Here is a 19,387-nt window from a genome sequence, read left to right on the forward strand (position 1 = left end):
GGTCACTGACAGGCAGGATGGTGAAAGGGACTGATAATAGTCGTGTTAACGTGATTTTAAAAAAAAAATCCTGCTGGTGATCGTCAAAATATACCAGCTGTCATAAGAAAATGCAGCAGCTCGTGACATTACACAACAGTATTCTACACAGGCAAAACTTGGAGCACTGCTCCAAAGACTGTTCCTGAACTCTGCCTTAGTAAATAGACATAAAACAAAAGAAAGAAACAAGTGGGCTTAAAGAGGGGAAATTCTGAAATAAGACAGAGAAAGCTGAGCATGTGGCTTCAACTTTCAGTTCTAAAATAACAGAAGCCAAAGTGGAGATGGAGTTTAGGATAACAGTAGCTCCAGCCATGACAGCCACATCGTTTGCTTTCTTTTTTTCTCGTTTTCCTGTGGTTGGAGAGGAAGGAGAGACTGGCAGGATGGACAGAAAGGGACTGACACCTCTGTCCATTCAGCTGTCCGCACAACAGTGTGGCGGTAATGAAGCCCGGGTCCCACTGGAATTCACACAGAGTCCCCTTACAGTGGATCACACACAGGGAAAGGAGGGAGGGGAAGGTTGTCTATATTGGGATGAGCTGTATATAAAGCATTTGACCTCATGCTGTCTCTCTTTTCTCTCTCTTAATCTCTCCTTAACTCCCTCTCGCCGTCCTTCTTTCTTCTCTCTATCTCCCCATCTCTCTATTGTAGTTCTCCCACCTGGCGGTATGGGGAAGCATGGTGCTCTGGATCGTCTTCTTCGGTGTCTACTCCGCCATCTGGCCCACCATCCCTATTGCTCCTGACATGCTGGGCCAGGCAAGTCTCTCGCCATAAACACGCGTCATTCATTTTTATAACAAGGTGCAATGGTGGAGGTTAGAAAAGGCCCTTCCTACTACATCTCTTCTCTGCAAAATCACCTGCCCCTCCCTTGCGTTTTGGTTGCCGTTACATGGCGCCTAAAGGACTCACCTCTTGGGTGTTCCACGGCGACACTGCTGGAGCCCCCCTGGCTTCCCACACCTGCTGCGTGTCACCCGAGCTCCAGTCTTTTACTGCCCTCTGTGGAGGTGTTGACTCAACAGGGTGGGCTGCTGCCACTGCTGCTGCTGGTGGTGGTGATGAGGGTCCAGTGGGGGGTGATGTGATGTGTGGGACCCCTTAATTAAGAGACTCATTTTAGAGTCTGGGCATGAAGGCATAGGTGAGATGAGGTGCCCCGCTGAGTGTCAGGGGAAGGAAATAGGGCTTTCTCAACTCCCCGCAGCCCATTAATTCAATTTGTGTCAGAAATCAGGAATGCGGTCAAATATCTCTGCAGCTGCTCAGCCTAACTGGGGAATGGTCAACGGCAGCCCACCCCAACTGCACTATTGCCTCTCTTATTTCCCTCGCTCGCTCTATCTATATTTCGATCTGTCCATGTGGGACACAGGATGAAAAAAGAGTTGTGTACGTCTGCTCAGAATAGCTACGTGTGACATGTGTGTCCAGATCTATGTAGTGGCTCAGACCAACAGTCTGTTTCTATGGATATAACAAAGCAGAGAAATTCTTTTTTTCATGCCTGCATCCTCGCCGTCCACAGAGATTATGTGATATACTGTGAGTCTTTGTGTGGAGGCATTTGTCACAGACAGAAACGCTGATTATGTGTGAGTGCATTTGGATCGTCCGTGCCTTGGTTGTGATTCCAGCTGCTCTCTGATTCATTTTCCCAGTTTATCATCTTTCTGTGGGAACCCAAATCGTCCTTACAAATGCAAAAACAAGACGCGGGAAACATGTGATACGGGCAATAAAGTATTCGAAGCTAAAGAGGACACGGTGCATGCGATTTTGACACCTAGAGACAAAGACGTGCAAAGCAAAACACAAACTCGTGCAGTGAGATAACCGAAGCGGAGAGAAACTGCAGGGATTTACCAAAACGAGTGAGGACAGGCAACAAACGATGCAGTCACTAATAATGAAAGGAAGTTGTGAAAGAGTGAGATTGGAGGGAATCAGAGGAGTAAGAGTTGTGTGGGAGCAAGTATCAGAGAGACATACAGGCTGACAAATGGAGACAGTAGTCAGATGTGTGAATAATCCTGGGAGACAGAGTAAGAAGGGAGGCAAAGGTCACTGAGGCTGGATTGGATAGACAGGTAGTGGGTGGAGGGGTGGGACGCCAGCATCTCTGCCACTTAACATCACAGAAGCTGTGTGAACGTGCTGTTTGAGTTGTAGTTAAAAGCGGTGAGAAAGCTGTTAAATATTTCTGCCTAACATTCGAGATGTTCAACTTTGGCTAACTCCCTTTATGCTCTTTATGACTTTTGAGTCACATTTCCTTCAGCCGTTACCGTATGCGTCCTCCCCCCTCTCCTCCACCTCCACCCGTGTGCTTGCTGCTGAGAAAAATGACTTAATGCTCAACGTGGATTCATATATGAGTGGAAATAAATGGGCCCTGTGTGTTGTCACTTCAGGCTGGCAAGGTGATGCAGTGCTGGCACTTCTGGCTGGGCCTGGTCTTGGTGCCTGCTGCGTGTTTACTCAAAGACTTCGCTTGGACGGCGTAAGTAGAATCTGTTTAATATAAATACTTGGGGAATCCATACAGACGTTATTCAACTTAACTGAAGCGTTTACATAACCCGTACTGAGCACTTCTTACAATGAATTACACGTGTCTGCGAGGTGAAACGCTCAGAGTTTCCTTCATGGGGCTGATGAGCTTTTTTTCTGCCGTGCAGCACACGCCGCTCTGTGAGGAAGTCTCTTCTCGAGGAGGTGCAGGAGCTGGAGGCGCGGTCCGTTGACCCAGGCGCAGCTGTCCTTAGAGATGCCAGCAGCCGCAGGTATAGAAATGCTGCAAAGCATCTTGGGATATCACATCATACATATACATCTTTATATCATCAAGTAGATTTTTCAAAAATTTAATTTGCCCTGTGCTACAATGTCCCAAATATCTGCAGCTTTAATAACGGCCTGCTAGTATCTTTATTATATTTTTTATGTGTGAAAATAAACTATTTCTGTCCCCCCTGTGGCAACGTCCACAGGGCTGAGGCCAAGGCTGAGGTCCCGTAGAGCCAGAACTGCTCACAGAGGTAGTTTCTGGGTTTGCACTGTCCCACTGTGTGACCTGTGACCTCAAATGACCTGTGTGCCCCATTGCAAGCTGCTTTGGAGTGACTCCTGCTTGTTTTCCATTAACCAAGTTCACATCTCCCTCTCTTTGTATCTTTTAATGTTGTATTGTTCTCACGTTTTTTTTCTCTCCTTATTTCTTTAAATGCGATCGTTCTTTTTCTTCATAGGTGGACCAATTTAAACTGCTGTACTGATCTGGTGTGTTTAACGTTTGTCTGTAGCTTCAAAGGCTGTGACTTAGTGTTGTGCTCAGTATTGCATTAGAATAAAAATCTTTGGCTAATTTTGAGGGAAATCATACAAATTATAGATTCAGTACACGACCCCTTTTCCAAAATCACTGGGATGCTGGTTAAAATGTAAATGAACGAACAAAAAGCAGGGAGTTGAAAATCATTTAAATTCTGTATTTCACTGGAAACTGTAAAAATAACATTGAAACAGACACATTTAAATATTTTTGAATTTGATGCCAACAAAATGATTTCTAAAAGTTTCAACATGAACAGTTTTCCATCACCTGACAGCATATATTGCTTCAAATGTTGCACACGTCATCCAGCATCACTGGGGGCTAAACTACTAAGTTACCTAATCCATGTGCCTAATGCACCTTAATACCAACGTGAATGTTGATGTCCATGACTTCCAAAAAGAATTTAAGGTTTTTATTGGGCAAACCCAATGACAGCTTTCAACATCACTCAATTTAATCATGTTTATTTGTGTTTTATGGGTGAGGGGGGGTTGCATGTGTGGATGTAGTGACAAACTGTGCTCACCAATGACGACTAAGAGGCCGTCATTGGCCTCTTAGCCATTTAGATCTCAGCCATTTAGATTTGGTTGCCGCTCTTGGATTGTCTAAATTATGAATGTTTTTTTGCACTGCACATGATTTCAATCCCCAACTTGAAGCTTTATTCTTACCTGTATGGACAAAAGTATTGGGCCAAACCCCTTAATCTTTAAATTTAGGTGTTTTCAGTCTAGCTGGGTAAAATCAAACACCTCACCATGCAGGTATTGGTTTCTTGAACTTTTTTCTCCGACGCCCCTTTCATCCATTCTGGAGGTGCAGAGATTTTGAACCAAGAAGTAATTTTTCCAGAAATGTCTGTGGTATTATTGCAAAGTGCAAGTGTTTAGAAGCCACAGGAACTCAGACTACAGAAAGTTACAGAGCGTGGTTGTTGACTCCTGAGGTGCGAGGTGCGTAAAAGTTGCCAACGCTCTGCTGACTCAGTAACTGCACTAAAAACCTCCTCTGGCTTTAACATCAGCACCAAAGCTGTGTGCTGGGAGCTTCATGGCATGGGCAGCTCGTGTAAGTGTCCCGGTACTTTTGTCCATGTAACAGTGTCTGTCCAATTAACCCCAGCCAGCTGTGAGATGTTCACCTAACTGTAGGTGTTATTTTTAGCAAGTCCACAACTTTAACAGTCTAATGTTGCCCTTGTCTCATCTTTGTTGGAGTGTTATGCTGGAAACAAATTAGAAACAACATATTTATTTGTCCAAAAAACCCTCCAATATTTCTCCGTTCTAAGATATGGTATGTTGTTTTTTTTATTAATTTGAAATAAATCAAACATAGTTCATATAATTACATTTGATACAGCATCCAAAGTATTTTGGAAAACCTAGTTTGTAGACGTTTGGTGATTTACTAGCTGTGGCACAAAGAGATTCAGGAAATTTAACTGGAGGATTTCCATTTTGCTACTTTAGTTTAATGCCCCCAAACATCTCTGTAGGACACATCTGACTATATCTCCATATTTATTATTTGACGGCTATACTGTGGCTGCTAGCTTTTATTGTAAAAACTCACTATAAGCTTATAACATACAGTGCAGTGTTAGATGATAAAGAACAATACCAAGAACAACACAAGTATTCTACTTTTACTTCATATTTGACAACTTAAATTAGAAGTTAAGTTTGCATAACGTATACTCACATGAGGAGTGTGAATACTTATCTCCCTGTGTTAGTGAGTTCCACAGTTTTTTCATTTTATGAGGAGGTTGAGTTAAAGGTTTCACCAAGAGAAAGTACATTAGAGGTGGTTCTTGTTTCTTGAAGTGAGCAGAAGAAGTCTAGGGGTGGGGGGGGATGAGTGTAAAACCACATTGCTCCTCTTGACCCTTAAACAGGGCTCCGTCCTTGACTGACCCTGCTTTTAAACGGCGGGAGGCAGGAACACATCCTTGAGTGCTTTCCATTCAGAATAAGAGAAGGAAAGTAAGGGTGAGCTGAGAAGCAATGGAGCAAAATGGAAAAGAGCACATCTGTGTTTGTAGTTTTTGGGGAGGGTAGGCATGGGAAAAGGTGGAAAGGTACAGTACGGGAGTGTCTCGGGGGGAAGAGTTCAAATAGCGTACATCCTCGGGCCCTTTTGAATCAGAAAGTACCCACAGAGAAACTTCACGGCAGGAGCGAGGCCAGCTTAAGTCATACTGATGCACGAGCCGTTCATTTATTTGTCCAGCCACTGTTTAGTAATTTTATCGACCTCACAGTGCCGTCATCCTTGTAACAGACATTATTTTAACAGACATAACAGAAAGTCTTTGAGCAAGCTCGAGAGCTCTCTTTTTTTCACACCAGTGAAAGATTCCCAGCGGTCTTAGACAGTTATGAAAATTTCCTAACCGCTCGTTCCAAATGTTAGCCTTGGGAAGGCTGGGTCGACTCCATAATTACTCCACTGATCATCATCACCTCTGTGTACTCTAAGTGCCAGGGAAAACCCTTGTGTGTGAATTTAATGCTCCACTGGCAGATAACTGCACAAAACGTATTCCTTCAAATAAATATGGCAGAAGTTAACTTCCCGAGGCGCCCCTTACGTTTACATTCAACGTCTGCACTTTATTGGCTGTAATAATGGCGATGACACGGGAGACAAATGTATGAATATATGTGTGTATGTATGCATTCGAGCTGGCGTGTGTTAGTGCGCAGTATCTGGAATGGGCTTGGTTATTTTTGGTCACCGGAGGAGAGGAGCCGTGACGGCGTGTGGTCTCAGAACAGAGGGTCCAGTCTTCTTCTTGGAATGGGGGGGAGAGGAGAGGAGAGTGGAGTGGGGATGAGGAACAGTTTACTGTGGATGTCCTGTTACTCTGCAGGCAGTTTATGGCTTACTGTTAAAGTGAATGTGAAAAGCAGTCGCTGTCTAATCCACCTCTAACAAACTTTCTTGTCCTAAATCTGCTGAGATTTTGTTTACTTATTGATCTGTGTGTTTCTATGTTACACCCTAAAGAAGTGCTTTGCTTTTCTGTTATGCTGCAGTGTTTTACTGAAGAGCAGCTAAGATTAAAAATCATAGTCATAGAAAAATTAGAGGCAAAGATCCTGAAAGTCTGTAGACTGGTTGTTAGTAAGGGTGTTATGTAGTTGTGGGAGTAGCAGAGATTCTCTCATTTGTATGATTATGTGTTATTATAGTGATTATGTTGTGCTGCTTTGGAGTAAATGTTCTTCCTTACCTTTCCTTCTTTTTATCTTGCAGTCTAAACGAACGGGCCCATCTGCTGACAAGAGTCTTTAGGAAAACACCTTCAAGTGTAGGACGCTCAAACTCTGTGCAGCAGACTGTGTCACGTGAGTGCTCTTTCTAATAAGAGATGCTATCATGTAAACCAAGTCTTGCTTTAATGCTACAGTCACACTAGGGCGAACGGTGGCTGGAGGCCAAAGTTATTGCGACTGTGCGCAACTGATTTGTGATCTTGTTGCCTTTTGAAATGGTTCAAAGACAAAACAACCAGCTGCTGTCTTCAAAGCAACTTCAGTGCGTCAAAATGGGGATAAAACACCAGTAAGACAGAGTCAGTCTGCTATCAGTTTACTGTTGATTGGGATCAAGGTGGCAATTATGTGCAACCTGTTTGCGATAATCCAGCAATTAACTGTGATAAAGTGCAAAAATTGCAAATCTGTTGCAAATCCTTGGGAAGAAAGGCTTTGTAATGGCTTAACGATTAAGTATTCACAAGATTAAGTACCAGCAAGAACCTTATAGATATAAAGCAGAAATTCCTCCAAAAATAGTGGCAGAGTTACTGCAGGATGCCTAAGTGACATAACCCCTCAGCTACTTTTATATGCATTTATATAGGCAAATAACCAGAAAACAATCAGCTAAGTTCCCTGTTGCAAACGAGTTGTGCTTATCAGTGCAAACAGCGATTGATTGCAACATGTTGGCAACCTGTGTCTGTTTATTAATTGGATGGTCAGTCTGAGTTGGTCTGCAATTGTTTGAAGACAGGTTTCTTCTCACTAAGTGACCCGTACGATCACTGCAGCTCAGCAGTTAGAGCAGGTCATTCACTAATTCAAAGGTTGGATGTTTGGTCCTTGGTTGCTCCTGTTTGCATGCCAAAGATACTGAAACGAGTTGTTCTCTGATGTGTTTATTGGGGTTTGAATAGAAGATCACAGTGCTTGTGTAAATGGCTGAATGAATGTTGTATAAAGCACTGTGAGTGCTCCAGCAGAGTAGAAAAGTGCTATGTAACATACGTATTTGCACTGCAATCAAAAGTGGTAGCCCAGAGGTTGAGGGTGATGCATGCTCAGCCTCTGGGCTACCAGTTTATCACCAGCACTACTTGAGGTTGTTTTTAAATGCAAAAAAAAAAAATCACATAGGAAAAAAATCTCAATTTTTCCTAGTTGCAAGGAGTTTATGTGATTGAGCCATAAGACTGATAGAAGCCAACAGTCTCACTGTGTCATCTCTGTGTTCACAGTTTTGTTGTCACTCAGCACACAGGCTTAACAAGTAAGACTTCTCCTCCTCTGTCTCTCTGCAGATGGCTATGCCTTCTCTCAGGAGGAGCATGGTGTGGTGTCTCAATCCCAGGTAGTGCGCTCTTATGACACCACCCGCCAGCGCCCCAGCCTCTAGCCCCATCCCGGATCAAAGCTTTGGCTCACTGAAGCAAGAATTTGTCAAGGTGACAGCGGAGATAGACTTAAGTGACACCCTCACGCCGGGTGACCGACCCCTGCTGTGGCCTTACTGGACAGTGACCTGACCCCTTGCCGGGGACGGAAGTCATGGTCAGGCATGGAGGCCGTCGCTGGCGCTTGGAGGACTGACTCGGGAGAAGGGACCAGGCCGGATATACAGACTAACCATTGTTATAACTCAAAAAGGCTGCACAGGCATGAGCAATCATATCCATGCACAGACGTGACAAGTCAAACTCAGAGACTGCTACTCATATCTGTATATCCCTCAGACTGAGTTTGCTTTATGCCTACGTGTGTGCGCGCAAGCGTGTGTGTGTGTGTGCGCGTTCCAGTGCGTCTCTATCTGCCTGTGCATGTGTGTCTGCACGCATTGGCGCTCCCGTGTTCGTGTGCATGCGTGTGTCGATCCATGTGCGTTCGCATCCACGGTTCCCTCTCATTTCCCATCTGTCATCACGCACCGATGTGGAAGGGGACGTCAAAATAAAGTCGCACTCGCTCGCTCGCTCACACGCATACAGGCGCGAAGAATTCCTTAAAATAGAGGGTGGGAAGCATATACCGAGGACCCGCCAGAGCCCTGCACCCCCAGCTACAGGCCCCCTCTCTCTCTCTCTCGTAACATCTCAGCATCGAGCCTCACTGCCAAACACCATAGAGATGCCACTGAGGCAGAACGCTCACCAAACCGGACCACAAGCCTTCCACAGCCCCTCCTACCCCACTGAGACCTCCTCTTGCTTTAGCTCTCCCTTCATTCCTTCCTTATCTCTCCATCTCATAGCCGCTTTGCAGCCTCCGTGTCCCTCTCCTCCTTTTCACAAGTTTAAAGAAATCCATTTTGTTTTATTTTCCGACCGCTCCCGTGACTCCAGACACCGCCCGTCTACCACCGTCAGCTGACGTGGAGGCAGCATGACTGGCATTAGCGCTTCCTCTTTTATTTCTGTTGCATATCCACTCTTTACTGGACTGTTTCTTTCTCTGTCTCTCTCTCTCTTTTTTAAATTAAAGCAAACATCAATGTGTATTTGTTTCTATATTTTTTTTCTCTTTTCATTAATGCCTGTTTCTTTTGTACTCATATGTGAAAACATGTCTTAGCGGGAGTATTTTACTTGAAGTTGCCCTAAAAGGCACCCAACCAGAAGGGATTTGATTGAGACGCTCGCATGGATCATGTGTTGTTGTTTTTTTGTTTTTTTTCTAGCTTTGGGGTTTGTCTGAATGTAGAGTCCATTGTCTGTGAGCTCTGTGTTGAGGACACTCTGGTTCAGGAATGCAAAACTGAAAGGGGATGGGCGAGAGGGGTTGTCCTAATCATTAAATCTAATCAATCCATGGCCTGACTAAATGTCTTTGTGTTTTGGCTGCGCGTTGTGTGCTCTTGCAATCAAAGCGAGGGGTTTTTGAGTCCAACTGTAGCTCCCGGGAAGCTGGAGGAGTCTTGGTTTACATTTCACACAGAGGATGGAAAGGAAAAGAAAATATAGAAAATGTCAATGCGAACATTAAAAGCTTAGCATTTTATAAATTGGCCAAATCAAACCTCTCCCACGCTCCTTCTTTAATCCCAAGGGAGTGACTGTAGACAGACCATTAGCCGATTAATTCACCACCACCACCCTCCCCAACTGGAGATCCCTTTCCCACCCACCTTCCTGGATGTGGCCCAGCCCGAAAAACTACAGCTGCTACAGTATGGAGAATCCATCGGGGTGCTGCTTTATGCTTTTCAACTCCTCCCCAGTGACTCTCCAATGGGACGATATGCTTTCCACATTACTGTAGCTGAATTTCTGGAGGAGCTTGCCAAAACTGCACTTTCACATCATCATATTCTTAAACTGTCCATTGTTGTGGTTTATTATTTCTCGTGTGTGTGTGTGTGTGTGTGTGTGTGTGTGTGTGTGTGTGTGTGTGTGTGTGTGTGTGTGTGTGTGTGTGTGTGTGTGTGTGTGTGTGTGTGTGTGTGTGTGTGTGTGTGTGTGTGTGTGTGTGTGTGTCGGGTGACGTTCTCTGTGGGAGGTAGACCAGTCTGTGAATGTGCTTCTAGTAGTTTAAGTGCGTGAGTGTTTTAAGGAGATTAAAACAACCCAGTCGACCAGTCATATTTGTTTTTGTTAACCAGGGCTTTGTTTCCAAATGTGCGTCTGTGCTTTGAGTATCACTCACCTTCCTGGTTATTAGAAAACTCACAGCAAGCCTATTTTCAGTTTTAAAATATGTTTATTTTTTCAGTTTCATATGAAAAAGTGTCTCTCCTGCATTAAATCACTGTATTTCAGGTGGAGCAAATGCATTCGATCTAAAATAATTCCACAATTTCACACACTCTCTTACTATTATTCCCCCCCCCCACACACGTCACATAAGTTCCCCAATGAATCTTACAGACATTGTGCTTGGAGTACAGATGAGGTGCGCAAGCAAACCAGTTTCGGTACTAAAGGACATGTCGGGCTGCACGCTCGGTGGAGCGACACATTCCTCGAGCTGCACGTTCCTCGGTTACAGTGGCACAGCTTTACACCGCTACACAGAGCGGCAGAAAATTCAGCAACTTTCGCTTATTTTTACAGATTAACAACCAAAGCGGCCACTTCCTCGCCCTTCCTAAGTGGAAAATAATGACTCAGAGCTGCCCCGGAGCTGCCCGTGCTAATGCACTGAACTGTGGTGGTGTGAAGTACGCACACACACCTCGCGGGAGAGAAGTGAAGGGGGCAGCTGGCATTTTGTTGTTTTTTTTTTTTTGTTGTTGTTGTTTTTTGCTGTATAATTAACTGTAATGCTCAGAGAACTTCCTCTCACTTCTCTGTCGCACACTCACACGTCCAAGGAACATTAACGGCCTGCCTTGTGAATAGATCTAATTTGGGGGGATTTCTGAATGTGTTTCTGGGGTTTTTGTATTTCTTTGTTTCTTTTTTTTGCTTTCTGGGTGGCAGGCAGGGGGGTTGGATAGTAGGGTGGAGCGTCACAGTCTGTGTCCTGTGCTCACTTCATTAGATTTTAAATGGCCTACAGGGAGATCGCGACTGCCTTTCACATCACACCACCTGCATTTCCCATTACACACAGTTACACTCACAGTTACTCACAAGGCCACCGCATCCCTCCACACTTCACACTCTCTCGGACTCGCACACGAACAGTACAAATATCTATCCACATGCTTTCTTTCCTCGTACTTTCAGCGCAAACAAAAATAAACTGTATTATATAAACCACTCACAATCATTCACAAGCACAGATGTGCACATGGCATAAACACAGCATGTGGTCATATATTGTTTTTGCTTGAATGTCCATTTTTCATACAGTCCGCTGCTATAAATCATCCAGTCATCGCTCATTCCTGTATATATAAGCCTGCAAATCTTTTTCTCACACACATCCATGCAAACGCAAACACATGCAGCCTTTACTTGATCTCCGGGCTGCAGTGAACTGTGCATTATTACTCATCAGGGCTGCACAACCCTCCGAGATGCAGTTTTGTCTTTGCATCCAGTGAGAGGATATTTATGCATCTGCCTTACGCATCGCAGGCTGAGCCTAGCTCGTTCCACCTTTCATACAAAACAGACACAAACCACACACAGTTACAGGGCAGGTCCAGCTACCAGGAACAGCTTTATGAGTCCTTCATGTGAGTCTGACTCCCTGCCTTCTTTTTTTTTTTTTTTTAACCCCCCCACTCTGGCAGTGTGCCCAAAGGTCTGTCTGCCGCAGCCCTCACAGGTCAAACTTCACAAGTTAATCTTTGAAAATAAAGTGGTAGAGTGGTCTGCTGGTTGGGCCCTCGTCACACTGTCACTGGAGGGTGTTTCTGATCACTGGTGACACTGGAGCCAGCAGTGGGAGGAGGGCAGGGTGACTGAAGGGGTCTGTAGCCCCCCTGAGTGGGGTCCAAGTAGGCTGCGGTAGAGGACATGGGGTGGGCATAGCCGATGTACTGCGGATGCAGGAACTGTCCCTGGTGAGGCATGATTTGGGTGGCCTGCTGACAGTTGAGTACGGAGAAGTTGGTGGGCATGTTGACAAAGACGCTGGCATCAGGGGGAAGGCAGCAGGAGGCCTGAGCCCGCATGACTGGAGGAGGGGCAGGGCGGGGGACAGCGGCTGGAGCGGACGAGCTGGATGAGGTGGCTGTGCTGGACTGGCGGGATGAGGAACCCCTGGAGGTGCTCGCCATCATAGGGATGGTTTCCAGGAGGCGCCCACCACCGCCGGCCCCACCTCCTGTCGTGCCTCCAGAGGACAGTTCCTGCTTGGGTCGGAGACACCGGCAGCAGCACACAGCGACCACAGAGCCCACCACGATGAAAGCCACGAACACTGAGCCCACGATGAGGAATGGCACGTAGATGGGAACTACAGAGAGAGAAGAAGAGACATTGCCATTAAACTGACATTAATCCAATTCATTTTTATTTCTACAGCACCAATTTGTCACTTTATATTGTAAGGTAGACCCTACCTTACAATATAAGGTAGGGTAATACATACAGAGAAAAACCCAACAATCATATGACCCCCTATGAGCAAGCACTTTGGCAACAGTGGGAAGGAAAAACTCCCTTTTAACAGGAAGAAAACTCCGGCAGAACCAGGCTCAGGGAGGGGCAGCCATCGGAGCAGATGTAAAACAGCTGTAAAACATGCGATTAGTGAAAAAAACTATTGCCTGTTAAACTGTGCTGCCTTGCATGCTCACATGTCTTGCTTATCTGCATAGGGGCTCCTTCATGTGTGTGGTGATTGAATGAGACAGTGAAACAAAGAACTGGAGCAGAAAAATAGAAGGTACACTGGATTTGAGTCCCCAGGGAGTCCCAGAGTCTCATTAGCAGTTATTAACTTTGTTTTGATCTGTTTTAATCCTGCACACCCCACTGTGTCCCCAGCCTCTTCAACCCCACAGACCTGTGTGCATTTGTACTGGTGACATTCTTCAGCCTCGCTGCCAGCCAACATTTGTGACCCTTTTCTCGCTCTCTTATTTTTTTCCTCTTACCCCTATTTTATTTTTTTTTTTACTAATCCTCTGAAAATAAGTTACTCAAGTTGAAGTACAGTACTTGGCATCTGCTTAAAGAAAGGTATTAAAGTGGACTGATTTAATGTAGCCGAATGGGAGGTTATTCAGCTCCTTAAATCAGAGGAATAAACCAGCTCCTTCTCACTGACCTTTTCTTTGTTTCTGCTTAACGCAGCAAATCATACTCCCAACAGCTACGCATTTGTGTAACTCTCACAATTCCACCAATCAGACTATAAATTGCTGGGTCAAATAGGAGATGTCTGTGTGAGCAGGTAGAAGCTTTGGCACGTTATTATGCGAGAAGAACTCAGTGTCAGTCTGTAAATTTTGTGAAGTGAGCAGGAAAAGCTCCAAAAACAAGCCTAAAGCACGATCAACAGTAGGAACAGTTTTTCTTGACTCTTTGTTTTCGGTAAAGCACTGAAGGCTGAAACAGGGCGACATTCAAGATGAGGTCACCGCCGATGAGGTGTTTCCCTCAGTCGCTCATTCCCATGCTCACTACCACAAACACCTTTCAAGGCACAATAACGACCATGTTACATTACAAGTGATTAGTTGTGTTTTATTGTTCCCACTGGGTGTAGTTATTTTCCACTTTGAATGTGCCCATGTATTACGAGGTGTAACTATATGCCGGAGAGAGAGAGAAAGAGAGGGAGAGAGGTGGCAAACTGGCTCTAGTTTCCTTTTGTCTGTGGGCTCTTTGAAATGCATCCATGGGACTTTGATTTTTTTTTTTCCAAAATGCTCATCAAACGTGGCAAGGTATTAAAAGGATTACTGCATGGAAGCTGTTAAGAGCAGGAGATCACTCATGGGCAGATGCAGCAAGGTCTTGGTAACAAGAGCAGAGGCAGAGGCACGCCGACATGAAACAAACCAGGACCTTGACCCATTTCCTTTCGACAAGAAGTGGTGTTAACTTAAGAGGCTTCTGCACCACACAGCTGCACACCTCACAGTAAACAGGTTGTAAAAGGAACATTTACAGTATAAGTTACAAGAGCAGAAATGTACCAGGGAGCCTCTCTGTGCCATCTTTCCTGTACTTATATGGCGTTCACCTCAACATCTCTACCTCCACTCCCTTTTTATGCAATGCTAATGAGGAGCAGTCATTTCAAGGACTTTCTCCATGTGTTGCTTTACCCCTGACTTCACTGCTATTAGAGCTACTTTCCAAAACACTGTAAGGTAACTCATTAATGGAGTGAATAAAGGTCCTAAAAAGTTCATGCACAGTAGTAAATAAGCTCTTTACTGTACACTGCAATCAAAAAATCAGCTACCATATGAGCCTCACTTTTTGTATATTTCATTATTACATCGCTGGTAATGGATCAGTTTGAATCTTGTGGTTGTTGTAGCTGCTGAAACTGAATCTGTAGAGTCAGGGAGTTTAGGCCTTTGGGTCCTATCATAGGGGTCGTTACCCCCTGAAGGGGGTCACAAGATAAATCTGGAAGGTCAAGAGATGATTAATGGAGTGGAAAAGAAGAAACAAGACTGAGAGCATGTTTCCATGCTTGCAGCTCAGTCAGTCGGTGCAGAGGCACAGCTGTGCTTTGAGCGTTGAGCTAAAGGCTGATTTCGTGATGCTGACATGGCCACATGGTGATTTTTATCAGGTATAGAGTTAACTAATGTTACTTTAGCTTCTTAGAATACCAGTTGACACAAAGTGCTGCAGAGGCTGTGTGTGATTGGCTTTGCAGATATCCAAAGCAACAGATAAAGTGAAGTGCAGCTTTAACCTCCTAGGACCTGGCGACCACATATGTGGACATCACATTTTGTGTTGTCTTGACCAAAGTACTAAATTTCGCTCTACAAGGGCCTGATATCCACTTATGAGGCCATTATACTGCCACTGTTCAATTAAAATTTTAAACAAATATCCTCATATGTGCATCTCATTTTTGTCAGAAATAAAAATCAGGTAAAAAAAAAATCTGGCAATTCTTTGTTTTTACATTCATCAGGTCCCAATCAGCCCAAATATCAAAGAGAAATTAAAAATGCATGCCATGGAAGAGTTCGGGTCTTATGAGGTTAAATAAAAAAGCTAAGAATTCACCAGTTACTAACTAACATTTGATAGAGGACCCACAGAGCCTCCTTACTGTTTGTAATATTTACAAGTATTTCCTGCAGAAACACTTTTAATTTTAAGCCACTTCATGTGGACACTGAGCACTAAACCCCACCTAATACTCACATAAATTTGAAAAAAAAAAAAACAACAAAAAACTAACTTTATTCTTTACTTCTTTCTTTTAAGGCATTTTTGTGCACATGGCAGTTGTCCCCGATCCTCTTATTGTTCCCTGTCATTCGTCCACACCTGTTGCTGTAGTCAAGCTGTGGCAGCCCCCTCTGCTAAGCTCTTGTTTTGGGCAGATTCTTCGTGGCTGGCTGGCTGATTGGACCCCTCCTTCAGCCTATCCCACGGGCTTTCTCCTGTTCCCAAATACCATATGTTCCTTCATGTTCAGCACATTAATAATTTCCTGCATGTTATTCCCCCAACACTGCACTAGGTGTATCTCTTTGAGATGATGAATAGGCTGCACGCACATGAAAAATGTGTAAAATGCACAAAGTGAACTGGGCTGTGGATGAATAAAAACACTTCTTCTTTTTGTAAGAAAAAAATGTTTTCCTTTAAGTAATTTTGGCTGGAGGCCTATGAATGAAATGTATATATTGCTTCCTGTAGTGATAAGCTGTGACAGTATTAGCAAATGACAGATTGCAGCTGTAGAGGGCAGAGTATCCTCTGAGGAAACATGTATTGCACTTTTCTCTCATGTCCAGTATGTTTCTTTCGTGATATGGTGCACTTTCAAGAGACTTTACAGTAGATTAACTTATGGGAATGTAAGCAGTGATGAATGAGGGGCCAGAGGGGGAGAGGTCTGTCACCCAATCCACGGTAAAAGTTGGAAAATGTGGGTCATACTTTGCCTCTGGTTTTGGCAATGATGCCTCTTATATGTGAGCTTCTAGTTTGAAGCATGACCTGAGCGTGAGGGCCTCAAAGCCCACAGATACCACAGAGACATGGAGTGGTTAGATTACAGTAGCGGCTTGGCCAACAGAAAGAGACTCCACGAGCCTGCTGAGAGGAAATAACGCAAATTGTGTGTGTTTTTTCTTCTTTTTAATGAACAGAGCTGTCAGCACCCTTCGTGAGCTACACTGTCCAAGATCCGGTCAAGTCCAAACTTGATCCCCGTGGGGACGGCGTGATCTGAGCCCGGCCCCTCTCTTGCACTGTTAAAGAACAAACACGGCTATTTATAAAGTGCAGCAGCACGGCACAGTTTGCCATTTGTGAGGGCAGTTAACCCGTTTTTTGGAGGAGTCTGCTGTGTCCATGCAGCTGTCGCTTGCCAGGCAGCAGATGCAGCTTTTAACAGGGAGATACTGTGAGTCTGCTGGGTTTATGAGAGGAAACCAAAGCTCCCAGCAGGTCATATTAAATGATATTTACAATATCAAATACCTGTACATAAGCAGTGGGGTGTGTATGAGGTTGGCTTATGGGATACAGTATAGTAAGATTTATATGGAATGAATAAAATCAAAAAGGTTTTACTGATACTGTAAATTCTGAAGTGAACAAAGACTGCACTCTCCCCACTGAAGCAACAGGTCAGGCAGTTTTAGTGCACCGACGTTATGTTAGTGTCTCTCTCACATGAATCACACGTAAGTCTACAGAACACAGGGGATTTAACTATGAAACTTCCTATACAAGAGTTTAACTTAAAGACCCCCCCCCCCCCCTCCCAAACATTTAGTTTTTATTCTGTTTGCGCTTTGCTCTTCACATGTTTAAGCGTTCTTCTTTCAGTACTACTCATAATATTAGTGGGATTATCAGAAGCGAGAGTGAGTGCAAGTTATGGGCTTGTACCTGCACCGGAGTCCTTGTTCTCCTTGTTGTTTGTCCCGGGCTCCGGTGACTGTCGGTCGTTATCGCAGCTCCCCTGATCAAGCCGCGCATCCGTGCTGGAGCAGCAGTAGCGCAGCTCGCATTTCCCGCAGCAGATTATCGCGTCTACTCCGTCTATCTTCTCCGGGCACTGAAAACCCTCTTTCCAGACACCCTGGGAGTCCCGCCAGCCGTGGCAAAACTCCCCGCTCGCTTTCACGTCAATAATGACCAACAGCAGAGTCACAATCGCGGTGACAGACATCGGGAAACCTCCTCCCCACATTCTCGGCCAGGTGGCCCGCGGCCGCACGCTGGCGCACTGGAAGAGACTGAGAGGCTTTTACTCCCCGCGTCTAAGCTGGTGAGGGGGGTGATACGCTGGGTCGGTCCGATGAAGGGAGCAGAAGGGATGCAATGCAGGAGCCACAAACCACTTAGAGGCTGTCATTTGTTAGAGAAATCGCGTGCGTAATTCTCCAAAAGTGACTCCGGTTATTCATGAGATGCACAAAAACCAAATGGATACTACTACTACTACTAAAAAAAGTCAGAAAATATATGAATTTATAAGTTTGACTGATATTCCAGTTGCAAACCCTCGGAGGTCTGGTAAATCCAATGTAGAGAAACTAATGGATTTCCTTTGGCACTGCAGCGAGGCTGAACTCTTCAAATGACTTTCCTCGGGGATCCAGAGAAACTAACACTTGTAGCCTGATCCATGGGCGCGCAGCTGCTGTCACCCTCGAGTCCTCTCACAGCCAGCCCCGTGCGTAAAGATAACGTTTCAAACTTTTGTGGCTTGGCCTGCATTGTTGAGTGTCAGAAGTCAGTCAACCAAATCTGTGTCAGTCTTGAACTGAAGCCCACAGAGTCTAACCCACCCTGTGTCAGAGTGAGAGGGGCGTGTAAAAAGTCAGATGCAAATCCACACCTCACTGTAACAACCAGAGTAAATATACAGGGAATACCAACAAACTGCATACCACTGGTCAAAATGCTGCAATTTAGTAGATATTTTTAAAAAAGTAAAATAAGAAGATATATCATCCGACCGTCTTTTTTGCCAACAGTCGTCCAGATTGGATCTTAAATTTTTAACTTGAGGTCAGAGGGATTTTTCTCAGTGAAAAAAAAATCTGCAGTTTGGCTTAAAATACATTATTCATATGTTACACCGATTTCCAGGTATACAGATAGACTATTTGAATTTGTTGTTATTATTATTATACTATAAACTACTATTAAAATGCTACTACCTTGAAGGAAAGACACCACGTGTCCAGTTAAATATTGTTGTTGGCTTGTCGCAATTGTCAGGCTATCCTACAGCGTTAATTTTTTGAGTGAACTTACCCCACAGTGCAACCTAAACCAGTTCAGTCTGAGCCTTGTGCGATATAAAAATAAATAAATAAACCCTATCAGTTCCTCTCTGGTTAAGAGCAGATGAAACATTTGACAGTTGGACATGTCTGTGCCAACACCAGCAGACATTTAAATAGTGACAATGCCATCTAGTGGTGATTCCAGATATTAATGCAAAGTTTTTATTTTTTGAATGGCGGTTATTTGGGAAAGTTAGCAACAACTAGTTCCCATAAGTTCCCATACGTTTTTTTTCTCTGAAGGTTAATTTAAATAACATTTGAAGAGCGGGGATGTTCTCATACGGCCTAGACAAATAGCCTTAGACAAATATTGTAAGATTTTTTTAAGAACCTCACCTTCATTCAGAAAACATCTCTAAGATTTTTTATTTCTATTTAATTTTGAATCAATTTTTTAAAATTCAGTTTACTATCATTGTATTTTTATTGCAATATGAACGTATTTATCAAAGGCAAATTTTTTGATCAGACTGACAAAGAAATTAAAATCACATCAATATTTTTGATTGAATTTTAACTGTTTTAAAAGTGCACGATATAATTTCATATGTATATTTTTAGCCTAGTTTTTAATTTTTATTTTACCAGCATGTCTGGAACATTCAAAGAACATTGTTGTGGTCTTCTTTAAAGCTTATTTCTGGGATTGCATAGGAACCATGATGTTCACAAACGACATTGTAATCTGTAGTGAGAGTGGGGAGCAGAGGTAGTGAAGGTGGATGAGTTTAAATACTTACGATCAACCATCCAAAGCAACAGAGAGAACACAAGAGAGGTGAAGAAGAGAGTGCAAACAGGGTAAATGGGTGGAAATTAGTCTCAGGGATTTACGACGTAAAAGCAATTTTATTACTCAAAATAAAA

General features: G+C 44.0%; 2 protein-coding genes across 13 annotated transcripts in view; one reads left to right on the forward strand and one right to left on the reverse strand.

The window, feature by feature from the left end:
* Nucleotides 1-10,100, forward strand: part of atp8a2 (ATPase phospholipid transporting 8A2) — a 49,811-nt gene extending 39,711 nt beyond the window's left edge. For 9 of the 12 annotated variants that reach the window (XM_085173467.1, XM_085173475.1, XM_085173466.1 and 6 more), the window contains 5 exons: nucleotides 703-810; nucleotides 2,469-2,557; nucleotides 2,736-2,840; nucleotides 6,662-6,753; nucleotides 7,971-10,100. In XM_085173467.1, the coding sequence (XP_085029593.1) occupies nucleotides 703-810; nucleotides 2,469-2,557; nucleotides 2,736-2,840; nucleotides 6,662-6,753; nucleotides 7,971-8,065 (489 nt within the window). In that variant the 3' untranslated portion in view covers nucleotides 8,066-10,100. Of the gene's footprint in view, nucleotides 1-702; nucleotides 811-2,468; nucleotides 2,558-2,735; nucleotides 6,754-7,970 lie in introns of those variants that run through there. The other 3 variants (XR_014876249.1, XR_014876248.1, XM_085173469.1) reach the window with 3 other exon arrangements.
* A 242-nt stretch (nucleotides 10,101-10,342) lies between these two features.
* Nucleotides 10,343-18,188, reverse strand: shisa2b (shisa family member 2b). Its single transcript, XM_085173498.1, has 2 exons — nucleotides 17,109-18,188; nucleotides 10,343-12,513 (listed from the first exon to the last, which is right to left on the reverse strand). Exons 1-2 carry the CDS (start codon nucleotides 17,410-17,412, stop codon nucleotides 11,945-11,947), a joined length of 873 nt encoding a protein of 290 aa, XP_085029624.1. The 5' UTR covers nucleotides 17,413-18,188; the 3' UTR covers nucleotides 10,343-11,944.
* Between the last annotated feature and the right edge of the window lie 1,199 nt (nucleotides 18,189-19,387).

This window comes from Neolamprologus multifasciatus, chromosome 9, assembly GCF_963576455.1.
Source record: "Neolamprologus multifasciatus chromosome 9, fNeoMul1.2, whole genome shotgun sequence".
NCBI classification, from domain to species: domain Eukaryota; kingdom Metazoa; phylum Chordata; class Actinopteri; order Cichliformes; family Cichlidae; genus Neolamprologus; species Neolamprologus multifasciatus.